This window comes from Amphimedon queenslandica, mitochondrion, assembly GCF_000090795.2.
Source record: "Amphimedon queenslandica mitochondrion, complete genome".
Lineage (NCBI taxonomy): Eukaryota > Metazoa > Porifera > Demospongiae > Haplosclerida > Niphatidae > Amphimedon > Amphimedon queenslandica.
In genome coordinates, this window is record NC_008944.1 from 1 (window position 1) to 19,257 (window position 19,257).

At 44.1% G+C, this 19,257-nt stretch overlaps 13 protein-coding genes and 19 non-coding genes across 32 annotated transcripts; all 32 read left to right on the top strand. All coding sequences in view use genetic code 4, as the record gives it.

The window, feature by feature from the left end:
* Nucleotides 1-23: 23 nt before the first annotated feature.
* Nucleotides 24-2,895, top strand: KEG45_r02. The gene has a single exon. It is a non-coding gene; the product is annotated as a l-rRNA (ribosomal RNA).
* Nucleotides 2,896-2,908: 13 nt separating this feature from the next.
* On the top strand, nucleotides 2,909-2,979 carry KEG45_t01. Its single transcript has one exon. It is a non-coding gene; the product is annotated as a tRNA-Arg (tRNA).
* A 1-nt stretch (nucleotide 2,980) lies between these two features.
* On the top strand, nucleotides 2,981-3,277 carry ND4L (NADH dehydrogenase subunit 4L). The gene has a single exon. The coding sequence runs from the start codon at nucleotides 2,981-2,983 to the stop codon at nucleotides 3,275-3,277; it is 297 nt and encodes a 98-aa protein (YP_001031198.1).
* A 31-nt stretch (nucleotides 3,278-3,308) lies between these two features.
* Nucleotides 3,309-4,901, top strand: COX1 (cytochrome c oxidase subunit I). Its single transcript has one exon. It carries the CDS (start codon nucleotides 3,309-3,311, stop codon nucleotides 4,899-4,901), a length of 1,593 nt encoding a protein of 530 aa, YP_001031199.1.
* Nucleotides 4,902-4,961: 60 nt separating this feature from the next.
* Nucleotides 4,962-5,047, top strand: KEG45_t02. The gene has a single exon. It is a non-coding gene; the product is annotated as a tRNA-Cys (tRNA).
* A 3-nt stretch (nucleotides 5,048-5,050) lies between these two features.
* KEG45_t03 lies at nucleotides 5,051-5,122 on the top strand. Its single transcript has one exon. It is a non-coding gene; the product is annotated as a tRNA-Ser (tRNA).
* Nucleotides 5,123-5,236: 114 nt separating this feature from the next.
* Nucleotides 5,237-6,181, top strand: ND1 (NADH dehydrogenase subunit 1). Its single transcript has one exon. The coding sequence runs from the start codon at nucleotides 5,237-5,239 to the stop codon at nucleotides 6,179-6,181; it is 945 nt and encodes a 314-aa protein (YP_001031200.1).
* A 110-nt stretch (nucleotides 6,182-6,291) lies between these two features.
* Nucleotides 6,292-6,373, top strand: KEG45_t04. The gene has a single exon. It is a non-coding gene; the product is annotated as a tRNA-Tyr (tRNA).
* Nucleotides 6,374-6,383: 10 nt separating this feature from the next.
* Nucleotides 6,384-6,455, top strand: KEG45_t05. Its single transcript has one exon. It is a non-coding gene; the product is annotated as a tRNA-Pro (tRNA).
* Nucleotides 6,456-6,499: 44 nt separating this feature from the next.
* Nucleotides 6,500-6,572, top strand: KEG45_t06. Its single transcript has one exon. It is a non-coding gene; the product is annotated as a tRNA-Met (tRNA).
* Nucleotides 6,573-6,584: 12 nt separating this feature from the next.
* KEG45_t07 lies at nucleotides 6,585-6,655 on the top strand. Its single transcript has one exon. It is a non-coding gene; the product is annotated as a tRNA-Met (tRNA).
* A 1-nt stretch (nucleotide 6,656) lies between these two features.
* ND2 (NADH dehydrogenase subunit 2) lies at nucleotides 6,657-8,021 on the top strand. Its single transcript has one exon. The coding sequence runs from the start codon at nucleotides 6,657-6,659 to the stop codon at nucleotides 8,019-8,021; it is 1,365 nt and encodes a 454-aa protein (YP_001031201.1).
* Nucleotides 8,022-8,089: 68 nt separating this feature from the next.
* Nucleotides 8,090-9,910, top strand: ND5 (NADH dehydrogenase subunit 5). The gene has a single exon. The coding sequence runs from the start codon at nucleotides 8,090-8,092 to the stop codon at nucleotides 9,908-9,910; it is 1,821 nt and encodes a 606-aa protein (YP_001031202.1).
* A 10-nt stretch (nucleotides 9,911-9,920) lies between these two features.
* KEG45_t08 lies at nucleotides 9,921-9,992 on the top strand. Its single transcript has one exon. It is a non-coding gene; the product is annotated as a tRNA-Ala (tRNA).
* Nucleotides 9,993-10,011: 19 nt separating this feature from the next.
* On the top strand, nucleotides 10,012-10,767 carry COX2 (cytochrome c oxidase subunit II). Its single transcript has one exon. The coding sequence runs from the start codon at nucleotides 10,012-10,014 to the stop codon at nucleotides 10,765-10,767; it is 756 nt and encodes a 251-aa protein (YP_001031203.1).
* Nucleotides 10,768-10,842: 75 nt separating this feature from the next.
* Nucleotides 10,843-10,914, top strand: KEG45_t09. The gene has a single exon. It is a non-coding gene; the product is annotated as a tRNA-Lys (tRNA).
* Nucleotides 10,906-11,127, top strand: ATP8 (ATP synthase F0 subunit 8). The gene has a single exon. The coding sequence runs from the start codon at nucleotides 10,906-10,908 to the stop codon at nucleotides 11,125-11,127; it is 222 nt and encodes a 73-aa protein (YP_001031204.1).
* A 13-nt stretch (nucleotides 11,128-11,140) lies between these two features.
* On the top strand, nucleotides 11,141-11,845 carry ATP6 (ATP synthase F0 subunit 6). The gene has a single exon. The coding sequence runs from the start codon at nucleotides 11,141-11,143 to the stop codon at nucleotides 11,843-11,845; it is 705 nt and encodes a 234-aa protein (YP_001031205.1).
* Nucleotides 11,846-11,917: 72 nt separating this feature from the next.
* Nucleotides 11,918-11,990, top strand: KEG45_t10. Its single transcript has one exon. It is a non-coding gene; the product is annotated as a tRNA-Arg (tRNA).
* Nucleotide 11,991: 1 nt separating this feature from the next.
* COX3 (cytochrome c oxidase subunit III) lies at nucleotides 11,992-12,771 on the top strand. The gene has a single exon. It carries the CDS (start codon nucleotides 11,992-11,994, stop codon nucleotides 12,769-12,771), a length of 780 nt encoding a protein of 259 aa, YP_001031206.1.
* A 21-nt stretch (nucleotides 12,772-12,792) lies between these two features.
* On the top strand, nucleotides 12,793-12,865 carry KEG45_t11. Its single transcript has one exon. It is a non-coding gene; the product is annotated as a tRNA-Gln (tRNA).
* A 57-nt stretch (nucleotides 12,866-12,922) lies between these two features.
* Nucleotides 12,923-12,993, top strand: KEG45_t12. Its single transcript has one exon. It is a non-coding gene; the product is annotated as a tRNA-Trp (tRNA).
* A 45-nt stretch (nucleotides 12,994-13,038) lies between these two features.
* On the top strand, nucleotides 13,039-13,110 carry KEG45_t13. The gene has a single exon. It is a non-coding gene; the product is annotated as a tRNA-Asn (tRNA).
* Nucleotides 13,111-13,182: 72 nt separating this feature from the next.
* Nucleotides 13,183-14,347, top strand: CYTB (cytochrome b). Its single transcript has one exon. A coding segment is annotated over exon 1 (1,165 nt).
* A 1-nt stretch (nucleotide 14,348) lies between these two features.
* KEG45_t14 lies at nucleotides 14,349-14,423 on the top strand. The gene has a single exon. It is a non-coding gene; the product is annotated as a tRNA-Ser (tRNA).
* Nucleotide 14,424: 1 nt separating this feature from the next.
* Nucleotides 14,425-15,876, top strand: ND4 (NADH dehydrogenase subunit 4). Its single transcript has one exon. The coding sequence runs from the start codon at nucleotides 14,425-14,427 to the stop codon at nucleotides 15,874-15,876; it is 1,452 nt and encodes a 483-aa protein (YP_001031208.1).
* A 36-nt stretch (nucleotides 15,877-15,912) lies between these two features.
* On the top strand, nucleotides 15,913-15,984 carry KEG45_t15. The gene has a single exon. It is a non-coding gene; the product is annotated as a tRNA-Glu (tRNA).
* Nucleotides 15,985-16,417: 433 nt separating this feature from the next.
* ND6 (NADH dehydrogenase subunit 6) lies at nucleotides 16,418-17,011 on the top strand. Its single transcript has one exon. It carries the CDS (start codon nucleotides 16,418-16,420, stop codon nucleotides 17,009-17,011), a length of 594 nt encoding a protein of 197 aa, YP_001031209.1.
* Nucleotides 17,012-17,021: 10 nt separating this feature from the next.
* Nucleotides 17,022-17,378, top strand: ND3 (NADH dehydrogenase subunit 3). The gene has a single exon. The coding sequence runs from the start codon at nucleotides 17,022-17,024 to the stop codon at nucleotides 17,376-17,378; it is 357 nt and encodes a 118-aa protein (YP_001031210.1).
* Nucleotides 17,379-17,556: 178 nt separating this feature from the next.
* KEG45_r01 lies at nucleotides 17,557-18,880 on the top strand. Its single transcript has one exon. It is a non-coding gene; the product is annotated as a s-rRNA (ribosomal RNA).
* KEG45_t16 lies at nucleotides 18,881-18,952 on the top strand. Its single transcript has one exon. It is a non-coding gene; the product is annotated as a tRNA-Gly (tRNA).
* Nucleotides 18,953-18,962: 10 nt separating this feature from the next.
* On the top strand, nucleotides 18,963-19,030 carry KEG45_t17. Its single transcript has one exon. It is a non-coding gene; the product is annotated as a tRNA-Phe (tRNA).
* The last annotated feature ends 227 nt before the right edge of the window (nucleotides 19,031-19,257 follow it).

Genomic DNA, 19,257 nt, shown 5'->3' on the forward strand with positions numbered 1-19,257 from the left:
AGTGAGATGGAAGGGGAATTACCCCAAATTAGTGAAAAAGTGCAATAGAGGGATGGCTAGGGCATTAAGCAAGGGGACAAATCAAGGGGGTTAGGAGGTAAGTAGACTAATCCCAGCTGGTAAAAGCCGGCTCGTTCGGGTTGAAATATAAACGGGCGAGGGGACCCGAGCTTCTGGGAATTGAAACATCTTAGTACCAGAAGGGATAAATCAAGCGAGATGCCGTGAGTAGTGGCGAGCGAAAGCGGAGCAAGGTGGAAAAGTAAGTTAAACCGCAGAGGGTAACAGGCCCGTGATTTACTTAGTAACCTACGTTTAGTCATTAGACCCGCATATGCGGGAAGTAGAATAATTTGAAGAAGGGTGAACCACACATCCAACATCGCGAAAAGTAATGCACCGAGAGAGGGAGTACCGTGAGGGAAGGCTGAAAGAATGGTGAAAACGGAAATTTATTGCACATTAGAGCAGATGTAGTCATTGTACCTTTTGTATAATGGGTTCGCGAGTAAAATATTTGGCAAACTTAAGTCGATGGACGGAGGTGTAGCGAAAGCGAGCCAGGCGAGGCGCGAGTCAAATACGACCCGAAACCAAGTGATCTAATCATGGGCAGTCTGAAACTTGTCGCAAGGCAAGACGGAGGGACGCACCGGTGGTTGTGGCAAAAATCTCGGAAGACCTGTGGTAAGTGGTGAAAGGCCAATCGAACTTGGCGATATCTGGTTTTCGACGAAAGCTATTTAAGTAGTGTGTTGCTGTATAAGATAAATTACCCCCGCATGGTAGGGCACTGATCGGGCCCAGGGCAGATATTTGCTTTGTGTTCAGTCAAACCACGAAAGCACCACAAGCGACCAACCACCAACCTGCGGTTGGTGGTATCTAAGTACTTATGTGGGCAAAATGTGCGGGGGGAAAGAGTGACAATCAGACAGTTGGTGCGAAGGTCGACTGTCGAGAGGGGAACAGCCCAGATCAGAAGTAAAGGGCACGAAGTATGGGTTGAGTATGTAAGGAAGAAGAAGGAGAGACAATGGGAAAGTAGGCTTGGAACCAGCTATCTTTGAAAGATTACGTAGAAGTTCACCTGAATGACTAACGGACACCGAAAATATAGGTGGTTAAACCCAACGGGACACAACCCGCATTTGTGGGTTGTGTTTCACCCCGAAACTCTGAAGAGGAGAGAAATCAACCAAGGTAGTCGAACGGACTGTATTGATAATTATGGCGAGAGCCGGAATCAGTCGTGATGATGCGAATATGAGTAACGCTTCAGTGTGTGACGAGGGCAAATATGTAAATAACGATTTGTTAAAGAAATCCCACCGCAGTGGGATTCAAGCCATTGAACACAGCCCAAGGATTCCGATTTGATGAGAATCATAATCGGGTGGGACGGCCCCTAAGATATAATCGAGGGGTACCTCTGTAATAATAACGGGGGCGAACCTGGAGCCACATAAGAAACAACCAATCATCGATTGGGCGTGGGCCAGGGGGCGACTGTACCAACCTAACACAAGTGGGCAAAAGTGTGGGGGGAATATATTTTAAGGAACTCGGCCAAATGCTCCAGTAAGTTCGCGAGAAGGGAGATAGATACATTAAGATAAGAGGGGGCGCCGACTGTTTACCAAAAACTTAGCCATCAGCAAAGGGCCGAGGGCCTGAAGTAATGGTGTGTGATGCCTGCCCAGTGGTTGGATCGGAACTCGAATGATGAAAGTTATTTGAATAAGGACAACTCAACGGCCGCGGTATCTCTGACCGTGATAATGTAGCATAGTAACTAGCCAATTAATTGTTGGCACGTATGAAAGGCTTCACGAGTGTCCCGCTGTCTCGAGATATAACCCAGTGAAATTGAATTTGTAGTGAAGATGCTACATACAAGTTGTAAGACGAGTAGACCCTATTGAGCTTTACTGGACGTTTGCATTAAACCGAAACAGGACCGAGCAGCAAAGCCCAATATCTGGAGGGAGCGTGGCATGGGTGCAAGAGTGACAAAAAAAAATAGGATACGCACACCGCCTTGGCGGTGTGTATCGGTTGGATGAATATATGAAAACCGACCAATTGCATTCAAGAGGCACACTCGGGATGGAGCGGTACAAAGTGTGAGTGAGACAGTTTGACTGGGAGGGTCGCCTTCAAGAGAGTATCGAAGGTGAGCAGATGGTGTGGAGGGGGGGCCCATAAATAGAAAAAGACCAATCAAAGATTGGTTGGGGACAAACTGCGTACAGCGGAATTTGTAAAATTCCGGTGCCAATCGAAGATGGGCACATACGACAGGATGGACTCAGGGGCCCTCGGAGTTAATAGAATTGAGCCAGACAGTGAGGAGGACGTACCGAACTGACACCATAGGAGGTGGGCTATAGTGACCCGTTGGTACAGAGTGGATTGGCCAACGAACAACGAATAAAAGTTACCATAGGGATAACAGCGTAATATAGTTTTAGAGTTACTATCGAAGACGATGTTTGCGACCTCGATGTTGAATTGCGGTAACCTGGGGGTACAGCAGCTCCCAAGGGTTGGACTGTTCGTCCATTAAAACCGTACATGATTTGAGTTCAGACCGGCGTGAGCTAGGTCGGTTTCTATCTACAATATGTAAACACAGAGTGTAACCGCGCCCTCGTACATAAGGATCGGGTATAAGCGGCCATCCAATGGTGTACCTGTTGGCAGTGGTCAGGGGAGCTTGCAGGGTAGCTACGATGGGAAGGATAATCCCTGAAGGCAACTAAAGGGAAAAGCCAGGCACAAGGGTGTTCCGGCCATTATAAGAATGATGGTAGCTCCTACGTTTGAGACTAAGACGGCATCGGGCCTAGGTGAAGCCGAAGGCTGCGAAATAGGAGGAGACACTAATTTTGGAAACCCCCTGGTGTTGTCTGTAATTTAAAGGAAAAATGTCCGACTTCGGAACGGAGTATGGGGGTTCGATTCCTCCCAGGTAATCATGAGTGTAATATATATAGGGGCGATACTTATATTTGCAATAGGAGTGCTCGGGGTGATATTGAATAGAAACAGCTTTATAATAATGTTAATGTCGATGGAATTGATGTATTTGGGTGTTGTGTTGTTAATGGTATTGATTACATCGGCATTCGATGACATGACGGGGGTGATATGGGCGATTGCCATCATTACGGTAGTAGCTGCGGATTCTGCCATCGGGCTGTCTATGTTGGTTGCTTTCTATGTAACGCGGGGGAGCATTAACGTAAAATCGCTAAATGTCTTAAGAGGGTAGAATATATTCAATTGAGGGGAGCCGAGAGTTAATGGCATGGTATGTCAGATGATTGTGGTCAACAAACCACAAAGACATCGGGACATTATACTTATTATTTGGTGGGTTCGCCGGGATGATAGGGACGGCATTTAGTATGTTAATCAGATTGGAATTATCCGCGCCAGGGCCGATGTTGGGGAACGACCAATTATATAATGTGATAGTGACGGCACATGCATTTGTGATGATATTTTTTATGGTGATGCCGGTAATGATAGGGGGATTTGGGAATTGATTAGTTCCGTTGTATATAGGGGCGCCGGACATGGCGTTTCCACGACTAAATAACATAAGTTTCTGGTTATTGCCGCCCGCCTTAGCCTTATTATTAGGTTCGGCCTTTGTAGAACAAGGGGCGGGTACGGGGTGAACAGTATATCCACCACTGGCAAGCATACAAGCACATTCGGGGGGGTCAGTAGATTTGGTGATATTTAGCTTGCATTTAGCGGGGATATCGTCTATATTGGGTGCAATGAATTTTATTACAACAATATTCAACATGCGAGCCCCGGGTATGACATTAGACCGGGTGCCATTATTTGTGTGATCCGTGTTAGTAACGGCTTTTCTATTATTATTGTCATTACCAGTGTTAGCCGGGGCGATAACAATGTTATTGACAGATAGGAATTTCAATACTACATTTTTTGATCCAGCTGGAGGTGGGGACCCGATATTATATCAACATTTATTTTGATTTTTTGGGCATCCGGAGGTATATATATTAATACTACCTGGATTTGGGATGATTTCCCAGATCATACCAGTGTACGCAGCTAAAGAACAAATTTTCGGTTACTTAGGGATGGTATACGCCATGGTATCGATAGGAGTATTAGGGTTTATTGTGTGGGCGCATCACATGTTCACAGTGGGGATGGATGTGGATACTCGGGCATATTTTACTGCAGCAACAATGATTATTGCAGTGCCGACGGGGATCAAAATATTTAGCTGAGTGGCGACTATATACGGAGGGGTGTTGAAATTCGACACTCCAATGTTGTGGGCCATAGGGTTTGTGTTTTTATTCACCATTGGGGGGCTAACTGGTATTGTATTGGCGAATAGTTCGTTAGACATCGTTTTGCATGATACGTATTACGTGGTGGCGCACTTTCATTACGTTCTATCGATGGGTGCGGTGTTTGCAATTTTCGGAGGGTTTTATTTTTGGTTTGGGAAAATAACAGGCTATAGATATAGAGAGGAGTATGGGCGAATGCATTTTTGAATAATGTTTGTGGGGGTGAATTTGACTTTCTTTCCCCAGCATTTTTTAGGACTAGCCGGGCTACCTCGGCGGTACTCGGATTATCACGACAGTTTCGCGGGTTGGAATAAAATAAGTTCAATAGGATCAATAATATCTATAGTAGGGGTGGTATTGTTTGTGTATATAGTGTGCGAGGCATTTACAAGGGCGGAAGCGTATAAAGTGGAAATGGATTATTATCCGACTTTAGAGTGGGGGCATGTGAGCCCACCGGCATACCACACGTATGATGAACTGACTTTTGTTTGTGATGCGGATGCAACGGGACCGGGGTATGTTGTGCATCCTAATGCACAAATATAATTAAATCATTCTTTGTTTAGTATGAACTAACATATATGAAAGTACATGGCATCCGACATGGGTGCTGTAGCAAAACGGTATTGCAGTAGTTTGCAAAACTTCGCTGTATGGGTTCGAGTCCCATTGGTGCCTAACACCAAAACCACAAGGGATAGGAGGCAGACCGGTTATGCGGTTGTTTTGAAAACAATGATAAGTGGGTTCGATTCCCATCCTATCTCTAGATTCCATCGAGGGTTATTATGCGGCTGGTCTTCCAGTATAATTGGGGCGCAATAGTAGGAACACCACGATAGTGCAGGATGTGGCAATCGGTTCAAGTCCGATAGGCGCCGATGTTTTGGGGGATAGTCGGGATGGGGGCAAAGATGTTGGCGATGGTCGTCCTTTTATTGGTGTCTGTGGCATTTTTGACATTGGCAGAAAGAAAAGTATTAGGGTATATTCAAAGTAGAAAGGGGCCGAATATAGAGGGGGTGTGGGGAGTAATACAACCATTTGCGGATGGGTTGAAATTATTTACTAAAGAAATGATTATGCCGAATCATGCTAATATATTTTTATATTGACTGTCTCCAATTTTTTCCTTGACCTTGGCGTTTATAGCATGGGGGGTAATGCCATATAGCAATGGGATCGTATTTAGCGATTTAGGGCAGGGTTTGTTATATATCTTTGCGGTATCGTCGATAAGTGTGTATGCCGTATTGATGTCCGGATGGGCAAGTAACTCAAGATATGGTTTTTTAGGGGCGATAAGGGCTGCTGCCCAAATGATTAGTTATGAAGTATCAATAGGGTTGATAATTATATCGGTAGTATTGTGTGTGGGGTCGTTGAATTTGACCCAAATCGTGATGGCCCAGGGTTACATGTGGTACATAGCCCCACTATGGCCAGCTGCAATGATGTTCTTTGTTTCCGCCTTGGCCGAAACAAATCGAGTGCCATTCGATTTAACGGAAGGGGAGTCAGAATTGGTATCCGGATTCAATGTGGAATACCCAAGTATGTCCTTCGCGTTGTTCTTTTTAGCAGAATACGCCAATATCATTTTAATGTCGGCCTTGAGTGCAGTTTTATTTTTAGGTGGTGGGTGATTGGGGGTAAAAACATCCGTTATTGTATATATATTTATTTGAATTCGAGCAACCTTCCCGCGAGTCAGGTACGACCAATTGATGGCTCTATTGTGGAAATCCTACTTGCCCTTGAGTTTGGGGTTCGTGACATTAGTTTCGGGGACTTTGATCGGGGTAAACGGGCTGCTACCCTATTAGGTACCATCCACATAAATCGAGGTTGGGCTGCGGCCCATGTAGTATGCCGGACTTAAAATCTCATCGGAGACAGGGCCCTTTGAGAGAGCAATTGTCATGTAAACAAAGAGGGTGGAATAGCATAGGGGGTAGTGCAGTCCGCTGTAAACGGATGGGGAAATCCCGACGGGAGTTCGAGTCTCTCTTCCATCAGACCCGGGGGTGGGGAATATATCAACGGTAGATTATCTGTTTTGGGAATGGAAGGTTGTGGGTTCGAATCCCGCTTCCCCAAGTACAACCTACAATAGGTAGAGCCAGAAAATGCAACACAGGGTGGGGCTGGTAGCTTATAAGGTAAAGCATGTAGCTCATAACTATGGGGAGGTCGGTTCGGACCCGGCCCGGCCCAAGGGAAGCCCAGAGCAGAGTGGACGAAGGGTACGTTACCGGGCTCATGATCCGGGGGAGCAGGTTCGAATCTTGCCTATGTTATATGTATTCAGAGATGATGTTAGGGGGGGGGGTGTTGGGTGTGATTCTGTATGGGGTGTACCGGCCGATGTACAGGTGGTCCGTGATGGTATTATTAGTGTATACGGGCGGATTGGTAGGGGGGTATGCGACCGCGGACTATTGCGGATTCGTTAAAGAAGCTAAAGATAGCTTATACATGGTGGGGGATAACGAGTGGGTATGAGTATTGCAAATAATAGCAGGAATAGGGTTAATAGGGATAGTATTAATGGGGGAGCGAAGGGGAGTAGAATTGGTGCTAATGATGGGGTTGGGGACGGTGTTGTTAATAGCGTCCGTGAATTGGTTGTCAATATATTTAGCAATGGAGTTGCAAACATTGTCACTGTTCATCTTGGTGGCATTAAAAAGAGAGAGTGCATACAGTACGGAGGCGGGGTTGAAGTATTTTGTATTAGGGGCAATATCTACCGGTTTGTTTTTACTTGGGTGCGCAATGATATACGGTGGATCAGGAGAAATGAGTGTACTAGCGGGAAACACAATATCCGAAACAATCAATCAATGATTGATCAGAGGGGGAGTGGGGAAAGCCCTAATAACAATATCATTGTTATTTAAAATATCTGCGGCACCGTTTCACATGTGGGCCCCCGATGTTTATGAGGGGGCCCCTACAATCACTACTGCGTTATTGGCCACAGTCCCGAAAATTGGTGTATTCGCAATTTTAGTGCAAATAGGGTCTTTGTCTAATATAGTTTTTATTAGTGCGACAATGTCAATGATATGGGGGGCATTGGGGGCTTTAAATCAGAGTAAAATAAAAAGATTGTTGGCCTATAGTGGAATTGGCCATATGGGGTTTGTTATATTCGGGGCAGGTATGGGGACAATGGAGAGTATCCAAGCCAGTTTGATCTATATGGCGATATATGTGGCAATGTCGGTATGTGTGTTTAGTATAATATTGACCATAAATGAGCGGAGGGGATTGGTGGCAGACTTCCATTCTTTGTCTAGAAAAAATGCCATTTTAGGTGGGAGTCTGGCTTTAGTTTTTTTGTCTATTGCGGGGGTGCCGCCATTGTCGGGTTTCTTGAGTAAATGGTTTATTTTATGGGCGGGGGTGTCGAATGGGTATTATCTAATATGTGTAGGGGCCGTGCTTAGTTCGGTGGTGGCGGGGGTATATTATGTGCGGATAGTTCAGATGACATACGCGGATTTTCAGGGGGAATTGGCGCGAGAAGGGCCGATAGATATAAAAAGATCGATATTAATAGGAAGCACATTGTATTTGGTTTTATTTATATTGATTTGTCCGAATTTTTTGTTGCAGGTAACGTATGATGCGGCCGTAGGGCTTTGGGTTCACGTATAAAACCCCCACCGGAATTAGAAATTCCGGTAGGGTGGGATTCGTTTAATAAAATAAAAGATATAAGAGAGATGTATGTGCTAGTGTTGTGATTGCCTCTGGTGAGTGCAATAATATCGGGATTATGGGGGAGAAAGATAGGAACAAGGGGAGCAGGAAGATTGACATCCACTTGCATAATATTGTGTTGGGGGGTGTCTTGTATAATATTATATGAGGTGTGCTTGAATGGGGCGGCGACATATATACAATTGTGAAAATGATTTGATTTTGAATTGTTAACGGTAAGCTTTGGACTGCAGATAGATGTAATATCTTCGGTGATGCTGATTGTGGTGACAAGTGTGTCGTTATTAGTTCATATATACTCCACGGGGTATATGAAGGGGGACCCGCATGTGCCCCGATTTATGGCATATCTTTCATTATTTACCTTTTTAATGATTGTGTTGGTGACTAGTGACAATTATTTACAATTGTTTATCGGCTGGGAGGGAGTAGGGGTATGTTCATATCTTCTTATAAATTTTTGATTAACAAGGATAAGGGCGAACCGGGCGGCGATGAAGGCGATGTTAGTGAATAGAATGGGGGACATAGGGGTGGTGTTGGCAATGTTGTTGATGTATCGAGAGTTTGGGACATTGGATTTTTCAACATTATCGGGGCTATCTGGTACGGATGCGCCGCATATGACGGCGATCTGTTTATTGTTGTTGATGGGGGCAGTAGGGAAGTCAGCACAATTAGGATTACACACATGACTGCCGGATGCAATGGAGGGACCAACCCCGGTGTCGGCATTAATACATGCAGCTACAATGGTAACTGCAGGGGTGTATTTAATAATAAGGTCTGGGCCATTGTTTGAGAAATCTCCGATGGCGTTAACAGTTGTAACAATTATCGGGGCTTTAACAGCCTTTTTTGCAGCTACAACGGGTGTAGTACAAAATGATTTAAAGAAAGTGGTGGCCTATTCCACTTGTAGCCAATTGGGGTATATGGTAATGGTTTGCGGTATATCCGGGTACTCAACTAGTTTATTCCATCTAATGAATCATGCATTTTTTAAGGCTTTATTGTTTTTAAGTGCGGGTTCAGCAATACACGCCATAGGGGACGAACAAGATATGCGAAAAATGGGGGGATTACTAAGGGCGATTCCAATTACATATGTGTCTATTTTGATAGGGTCGATGTCATTAATGGGTTTCCCATATTTAACGGGGTTTTATTCTAAAGATTTGATACTGGAGTTGATATATGGGAGATATTATATAGCGTTTGCATATTGATTGGGGAGTGTGTCCGCACTGTTGACCGCATTCTATTCAATGAGGTTGGTGTATTTAACATTTATGACAGAGACAAATGCAAGACAAGGGTCTTGAGATAATGTGCGAGAGTCTTCTAGAGCAATCACCGTGCCCTTATGTATATTGGCATTAGGTAGTATATTTGTAGGGTATATAGGTAAAGAATTTGTATTATCAAATGTAATGTCGCCGATAGTTGCCAATGGTGTGAAAATGATACCATTATTATTTAGTTTGTTGGGGGGCTCATTGGCATTATTTTTATATGTAGTGGTGGCACCAAGGGGGACGATCTGATTGCAGGGATTGCCAATATACCCCTTTTTTAATTCCGCCTGGCAGTTCAACCATGTAGTAAACCATTATGTAATCAAAAATGTGTTTAAATTCGGCCATAAGGTGACGTACAAGGTGATCGATAGGGGGTTGCTGGAGATCGTGGGGCCGGAGGGTGTGTCTAAAATATGTATAAGATTGTCTCAAAAGATAAGCAATTTACAATCGGGTTTAATATTTCATTATGCGCTAACGATGATATCATTTGTGGTGGGATTTTTATATGCGACTGCATAAGGGCTCCGGGAGGACTTTAGCTTAGTGGTTGAGCGTAGGTTTTGCATATCTAAAGGTGTAGGTTCAAGTCCTACAAGTCTTGCATGTACTATTACATCTTAATGAACATACGGGAGCTGAAAGGAAGGAAAGAAGCGTTAGGGAATTGAGGATACGGGGATGCCCCGGAGCCCTGGCAATTGGGGTTACAAGATCCGGGGTGCTATTTGATGGAGGACATCGTACAGTTTCATGATTGGATAATGTACATACTGGTTCTTATTTTATCTTTTGTGCTGTGGTTAATAGTTAGAGCGCTGACAACAAATAGCACAAATATGTATTTAGTGGACGCACCGGTAATAGAAATTATTTGGACTTTAATTCCTGCAGGGGTGTTAATGTTTATAGCCCTACCATCTTTGAAATTGTTGTATTTAATGGACGAAATCGGGGAGCCGGCTTTAACCATTAAAGCCGTGGGGCACCAGTGGTACTGATCTTATGAGTACTCGGATTATGGAAATAGCACAGTGGAATTCGACTCATATATGATTCCAACATCAGATTTAAACAGTGGGGATTTGAGATTATTAGAGGTAGATAATAGATTGGTAGTGCCAATACACACCCAAGTAAGAGTATTGGTAACGGGGGCAGATGTGTTACACTCTTTTGCGGTGCCGTCATTAGCAGTTAAAATTGATGCGGTACCAGGGAGGTTGAATCAAACTAACTTTTTAATTAAAAGACCGGGAGTATATTATGGGCAATGCTCAGAAATATGTGGGGCAAATCATTCATTTATGCCTATTGTAATAGAGGGAGTGGCAATGGAGAAATACACTAATTGAATTGGAGCACTTTTATCGGAATAGGAATACCGCATCGAGAAATTACTCGGTGAAACCAAGTACCAACCTACGGTTGGACCGTAAAGGACGGGACCCAGGGGGCCTATAGCTCATCTGGTAGAGCAACGGATTTTTAATCTGTTGGGTTTGGTTCAAGTCCAAATGGGCTCTGTACCTCAGTTGGATGTGATAGCTTTTATAGGCCAATATACGTGGACACTAATAGTTTTGTGTAGCATCTACGCCATAGTGGTGAATGAAGGTTTGGGGGGGTGGCAACGAATGATGGGGGTGCGCCACGCATTTGTATCCGGGCCCTCGGATATTACCGGCCGGGGCGGTGGTTATCCTGCCGCAGAAGTTGTTAGGGATATGTGTGCTTAAAATAGTGGTAAAAATGATTGCAACATATTTTGATCAATTTAATATAGTAAGCCTGGTGGGCCCATTTACCAACTCTTGAATGATGATGATGGGGGCATTAATCGTGATATTACTATTCCTTATAGGGAAACGGGTTATACCGAATGTCTGGCAATCCATAATGGAATTGGCGTATGCGAATATAAGGGGGATGGTATATGATAATTTGGGGAAACCCGGGCAGAAGTACTTTCCATTTATTTTGAGTTTATTTATGTTTATTGTGGTATTAAATGGGTTGGGGGTATTTCCTTATGTATTTACCCCAACAGTGCATATAATAATAACATTTGGGATGTCATTGTCAATCATAATTGGGGTGACTTTGTTGGGATTTTGAGGGTTTGGGGGTAATTTCCTGAGTATCTTAATGCCAGCGGGGGCGCCGATGGTATTGGCGCCGTTTTTAATAGTAGTGGAGGCGATAAGTTATGTATCTCGGGCGATATCATTAGGAGTGCGGTTGGCTGCTAATTTAATAGCAGGCCATTTGTTATTTTCTATTATATCTGGATTTGCCTTTAGTATGTTAGTAGGGGGCCTGGCGTTGCTGGGGTTATTTCCTATGCTAATTATGGTGTTTATCACTTTATTAGAGATGGCAGTTGCCGGGATACAGGCGTATGTCTTTTGTTTATTGACTACGATATATTTAGGGGACACTATAGCATTGCATTAGATGAATCGTATCAACTTGCAATGGATTACTATTTGTAAAAACAAAGACCACAAAAGCTATGTTTATGTATTAGCGTCTGTAGCTCAATAGGTAGAGCATTTGCCTTCTAAGCAAGACGTTATGGGTTCGAGTCCTATCAGACGTCGGTGGCATATCATCCGTATCATTTAGTGAACCCGAGTCCATGGCCATGTGTGGGGGCATGTGGGGCACTTTTTACGACATCGGGGGCGGTAGCATATTTTCATTATAGTATGCCGTGAGTTTTAATATTGGGTTTATTAGTGATAGTCGGGACAATGGTGGGTTGGTGAAGAGATGTGATAAGAGAAGGATCCGTAGATGGCTGCTATACACAGGTGGTGCGGCGGGGATTAAAGCTTGGTATGATTTTATTTATTGTGTCAGAAGTTTGTTTATTCTTTTCATTCTTTTGGGCTTTCTTTCACAGTAGTTTAGCACCTGCAATAGAAATCGGAGCAGTGTGGCCACCGAAAGGAATTGAACCATTAAATCCCTTTTCGGTACCATTATTGAATACGGCAGTATTATTGAGTTCTGGGGCCACGGTAACGTGGGCGCATCATGCGATAATTAGTGGCCAAAGAGAAGAGGCAATCAGGGGGTTGTCATTAACAGTACTATTGGGGATAATATTCACAGGGTTGCAAGCAATGGAATATTACGAAGCCCCATTTGCAATTTCGGACTCCGTATACGGGGCTACATTTTTTGTAACAACCGGGGCGCATGGTGCGCATGTAATTATCGGGAGCACTTTCCTGGGGGTTTGTTTGGTACGATTGGCATATAATCAATTCTCTCGGGGTCGACACTTAGGGTTTGAGGCGGCAGCATGGTATTGACATTTTGTGGATGTGGTCTGATTATTTCTATACATTTTTATGTATTGGTGGGGTTCATAAAGCCCCAACCACAACCATGCTTGGGGGTTGGCCAAGCAGGCAAGGCATTAAATTTTGAATTTAAGTATCGTAGGTTCGAGTCCTGCACCCCCAGTTTATATAAACCATCTGCAATACAATGTATACGCAGATGCGGTTGTTTATAATAGGCAGTGAATTAGGTTAGTGGCAGACCGGGGGCCTTCAAAGTTTCGAGCGTTGGTTCGACTCCAGCATTCATTGTTGATATGTCTCGGCCAATCTAACCAACCAAAGATTGGTCTAGTATCTATAATAGCTTAGCGGTAGAGCATTTGATTGTTAATGAAGGCGTCAACAGTTAGAATCTGAAATGCAGAGACTAGCGGAATATATTAAATTACGGTTGGATGTAAAAGACCATAACGAAGGGGAGAGTCAATGAGAGTTGGAATGGTAGAGCCCAGATCTATTCGAAAAACGAATCCGCTAATATCTTTTATGAATAACATGTTGATAGATTTGCCATCTCCATCTAATATAAGCTACTTGTGAAATTTTGGGTCATTGCTGGGGGGGTGTTTGGTAATACAAATGGTGACGGGTATTTTTTTAGCAATGCACTATTGCGCAGATGTGAACTTAGCCTTTTCGTCTATAATGCATATAACCTGGGATGTGGAGTATGGATTCTTTTTAAGATCTTTGCATTTAAATGGGGCTTCATTCTTCTTTGTATGTGTGTATATGCACATAGGGAGGGGGATTTACTATGGGAGTTACGTGAAAGGAATGGTATGGAATGTGGGGGTGGTGATATATATACTAATGATGGGAACGGCCTTTATGGGGTATGTGTTACCCTGGGGGCAAATGTCGTTTTGGGGAGCAACGGTGATAACTAGTTTGTTGTCGGCTGTGGTGTATATAGGGGAGGAATTGGTAGTATGGGTTTGAGGGGGATTTAGTGTGTCAGATGCGACATTAAAAGTATTTTATAGCTTACATTATTTATTTCCCTTTATATTAGTGGGGTTGTCCCTGATACACTTGGTTGCGTTACATGAGGACGGATCGAACAATCCGGCGGGAGTCCCGTCAGATTCAGACAAAGTGCCCTTTTACCACTACTATGCTTTAAAGGACTTGTATGGGCTGGTGGTGTTTAGTTTAATATTATTTGTGTTTGCATTTTTATTCCCATATGCATTGGGCGATCCAGAGAATTTTAGGGAGGCGAACCCATTAGTTACGCCAGTGCACATCCAACCCGAGTGGTACTTTTTATTTGCATATGCCATATTACGATCGATACCAAATAAATTAGGCGGGGTGGCCGCCTTAGCGGCCAGTCTGTTAATATTGTTTTTATTGCCCCTTTTACATTTTAGCTGGGTGCGGGGGTTAAGTTTTAACCCCCTGGGGAGGGTGTTGTATTGAACTTTAATATCCGACTTTATCATATTGACTTGAATAGGGGGGCAACCAGTAGAGGACCCTTACATATTGATAGGGCAATTGGCATCCGCCTATTATTTTATATATTTTATAGTTTTAAATCCAATGGGGGGGTATTTAGGGGATATATTGATGGGATTGCGAAGGACCAATCGAAGATTGGACGAAGAGGCCGAGAGGGGGGGGGCAGCAGTTTGCTAAATTGTGGGAAGCGGGTTCGAATCCTGTGTTCGTCCTATGTTTACAGAGGGTTTAGGATTAATTTTTTTATTGAACTTTGGGGGGATATTGCATTTAATTTCGATTGCTAGAAAGGATGCGGATAGATTGAGAGAAGTGGCGCTAAAATGATCGTTGGCTATTCTAACAACTACAGTCCTATTATGGGTGATTTTCGATGGAGGGGGGCAGTTTCAATCAGTAATAAAGTTCGGGTGACTGGGCGGTATGACATTGGTGTTCGGGGTGGACGGCATATCTTTATTTTTCTTGATTTTGACAGCATTTCTAATCCCGATTTGTATCTTGGTGAGTTGAGATTCCATTAAATTTTTAATTAAAGAATTTTTATTGTGCTTGTTATTAATAGAAATTTTATTGATGGGGGTGTTTACGGTATTAGATTTAGTGGGGTTTTATATATTATTTGAGGGGGTATTAATACCGATGTATTTAATAATCGTGGTATGGGGTACAAGGGAAGAGAAAATCAGAGCATCGTATTATTTTTTTTTTTATACCTTTTTAGGGTCAGTATTTATGTTATTAGGGATATTTGCGGTATATAGTGAGACAGGGTTGACGCAATACAGGGCATTGTGTAATTGCGAGTTGAGGGAAATAGTGCAAAATAGTGTATTTTTAGGGGTATTCATAAGTTTAGCAATAAAAATACCGAAAGTACCGTTTCATATATGGCTACCACAGGCGCACGTAGAAGCGCCTGTAGCAGGGTCAGTAATATTGGCCGGAGTTTTATTGAAATTAGGGGGGTACGGATTCATACGATTTACATGACCGTTGTTGCCAGAGGCGACAGAATATTTTGCGCCACTAATTATGTCTTTGAGTCTATTGGCCATAATATATGGGAGTTTGACGACTTGCCGGCAAGTAGACCTGAAAAGAATAATTGCTTATTCATCAGTGGCACATATGGGGTTAGTGACCTTAGGGATATTTAGCCACACCTTGCAAGGGTGGGTGTCCGCTGTTTTTTTAATGTTGTCCCACGGGTTAGTTAGTTCCGCATTATTTATTGTAGTAACATTACTATACGAGCGACACCATACTAGGTTGACAAGGTATTATCGAGGAGTGGCCATAACAATGCCGATTTTTTCAATTATAATGTTCTTGTTGGTATTGGCGAATGCCTCAGTGCCATTAAGTAGCAATTTCGTAGGGGAATTTTTTTCACTAATGGCAGCTTATGAGTACAGCTATTTTGTGGGAATAATGGCGTCCACAGGTATTGTACTGTCCGCGACGTATTCTATATATTTGTATAATAGAGTATGTTTTGGGACGCCGTCGCGCTACTTGCATTTACCTCGTGACTTGAACCGGCGAGAGGTGTGTGCACTATTACCATTGGTGGTATTAATTTTTTTATTGGGGGTGTTCCCGAATGAGGGGTTAGTTGTAATTATGTCTACGGCACAAATGGGCGCTGCGGCTATAGAATAAGGATGAAAGAGTTCAAGACACCCACGGCTATGCCATATCTCCGTAGTCTAATGGCAAGGACACCGGGTTTTCAACCTGAAGATAAGAGTTCGATTCTCTTCGGGGATGTGCGATGGACGGGGCAAACGACAGAAGACCAAGTGGGATGGAGTTACCGGGTGGAGACCCGCTTCACCAGACACTAGCAATATTACATAAGCAGAGGGCAGAACTGGAGAAGCATCTGCATGCAACAAAGGGAGAATTAGCCGCAGTAAAAAGGGAGAATGGGTGATTGAAAGAGGATTTATCCGCATCACAAAGGGAGAATGGACGATTGAACGGGGAATTAGCCGCAGTAAAAAGGGAGAATGGGTGATTGAAAATAGATAATAAGGAAAACCAGATACAGATAGGCATATTGAAGAAAAAACTGGAGAAAAAACCGGGGGAGGGGCCAGGGGATCTCACGAACGTATCAGTAGAGGGCGACGTACTTTTGGATACCCTCTACATACCAAATGCGTGAGATACGACATTACTATGGGACCATAGGGCGTTTTTGATATGGGGGGTGGTATCCGCGGTAAAGGTTATATCCGCGGTGCGGCCTGTATACGCAGTATTGTGGCTAATTTCAGCCTTTTTAAGTGTATCGGCGGTATTTATTTTTATAGGACTGGTGTATATGGGCTTTATTATGATTATAGTGTATGTGGGGGCGATAGCTATTTTATTTTTATTTGTTATGATGATGTTGGACCAGGGGAAGGAGGAGGCGGGGACGCCGATTGTGAATATTATACCAATGGGGATGATCGTTGGGGTTGGTTTTTTATGGGTGGCAGCCACAGGAGGAGAATGGGTAGGGGCCTATATCACGCAACAGAATCATTCCAGAGGAATGATAGGGGGACAACCCGGAGGGGATATAGTGGCGATAGGCCGGGTGGTGTACACAGAGTATAGTTATATGTTCATAATAGTTAGCTATATTCTATTAGTGGCAATGGTCGGGGCCATTGTATTGACCCATAGGCATGGTGAATACGGACCTGATGAGCCAATGCGACAGGATGTATACATACAAACCAGTCGGGATATTTGGGGACACCCCAATCAAATCAATCTGAATTCTTTAGGAAGATACAAGTAAATAAATACACATGAACGGGGACTATATGGGGGTAGTGAGTTTAATATTGTTTAGTGTAGTACTTTCTACTATTATATCCGGGGGATCTTATGTGATGGGGGTTCGACACCCGGATAGTGAGAAGGTATCGGTATATGAGTGCGGATTCGACCCATTCGAGTCGGCAAGAATACCATTTTCGGTTAGGTTCTTTTTAGTGGGGATTCTTTTCATGATATTTGATTTAGAGATATCATATATTTTTCCATGGGGAGTGGCATACAGTCATATCGGTTTGTATGGATTTTGAATAATGATGCTGTTTTTAGTAATATTGACCGGGGGGTTGATATACGAATGGGCCCAGGGAGGGTTGGAGTGAGCATAGGAACAACCAGAATAATTCAGGTTGTTTCTTCGATTGGTCAGGATAACATGTCTTGTGGGGGTGAGGTGATTCTACAGTTTCTACAAAACCCACGAATAATAGGCATGGGCAGCTCGAAGGGAGGAGCGACACACGGAAATGTGGGGGGGGGGTACCGGTTCAAGACCGATCCCAGGCAGTACCCTAGGTTTCGGGTGAGATATAAAGCGTGCGGCATTCGTAATACATGCTAAGATGGGGGGGGTCGGGAGGCCGGACGTCTGTACAGGTGAGTAAAACCTTTGACGCAAACTACCAACCTACGGTTGGGTGAAATACCAGAAGGGAGTTTCTATCGACAGGTAATATTAGTTAGTTGGGGGGTGTATTAGGGTAAACCCGGAGATGCATAGTCGAGAGGCCACAATTCCACTGAAACAAGGGGGAGGCTCTGTATAGAGGCAGCAGTAGAGAATTTTGTACAATGTATGAAAGTACGATACAGGGAAAACGCGAATCCAGTGGGGCCCTTCGGGGGTCCATTGGTGTAAGCCCGTCAAACGAGTATGCCAGCAGGCGCGGTTATTTACAGGGGCTGAGTTTTATAAGGAAGGGCGTAAATAGTGTAACGATGGGTGGTGAGTACCATAAAGGGAAACCAAGGAGCAGGCATAGGGGTAGCTGGAACTAGTAAGAAGCGGTAAAATGCGGATATATACGAAGGTACACCAGAGGCGAAAGCGAGCTACTGGGATACAACCAACCTGTGGTTGGTTCATAAGGGGCTGACGTTTAAGCACGAAAGTGTGGGGAGCGAGTAGGATTAGATACCCAGGTAGTCCATACCGCGAAAGATGGGCCATATATGTATGCGTACGTATACATGTAAGTAAATGCAAGAGGGTCCCGCCTGAAGAGTATGATTGCAAAGTTGAAATTTAAGAAATCTGACGGTTCGCCAACCAATTAGAGGAGCGTGTGGTTTAATGCGATGATCCGCGAGGGACCTTACCAGAGTTTGAACCTCACCAGTATTAGGGGGGCAGGCGTCGTGTGGCCGTCGTCAGCCCTTGATAAAGGGCACAACATCGGCAGCCGAGTGGAAAACTATACAACCACGGCGGTGCCTTGTATGAAGTCAGGTCCTTACGGCCTATATATTCTGGGCGACCCATGCGCTACAAATCTTATAGGCAAATACACAAAGTTGGTGCCAAGAAAGCTGGAAGGTTAAATGGGAGTTAGGTTCGGGGCGTCCACTGAAATGGGGGCGTGAAGCAGGATTTGAAAGTAATCGGGGAGTAGAGCGTTTCGGTGAATAGAGCTCTGGCGTTCGTACAAACCGCTCGTCGCTCCCGCCAAGCAGTGGAGACTTAAAGTACGGGCAGAACTCAGGTGAAATGGAAGTGGCTACATAAGTGTGTCATGGGAGGCCGGCAGGGGAGGACACGTATGATTGTGAAGCTGCAAGGGGGGATAAGTCGAAACACGGTGGGGGTACTGGAAAGTGTCCCCGGATTAAAGCATGTATAATTTAACAGGCAGAAGGGGTGATTTCCAATCACCTAATGCGGGTTCGAGTCCTGCTACATGCAGACATAGAAGCCGTATATACCTCAATAGGGAGGGGGGCGGGGAAAACGCCACAAAAAGGTGCGAGTCCTTTGTACGGCTTTGATCGCAAGATTTATTAACTATCTTTTCGGGTGCTTTGGGCGAGGAAGGACAGAAGACGCACAGGAGGTGGTTACACAGCAACCAACAACTATTACTATAAAGGGGGATGTCCATTATCATTTCAATACAGAACCACGAACAGAACCACGAACAGAACCACGAACAGAACCACGAACAGAACCACGAACAGAACCACGAACCCAGGACGAAGAGGCATTCTATA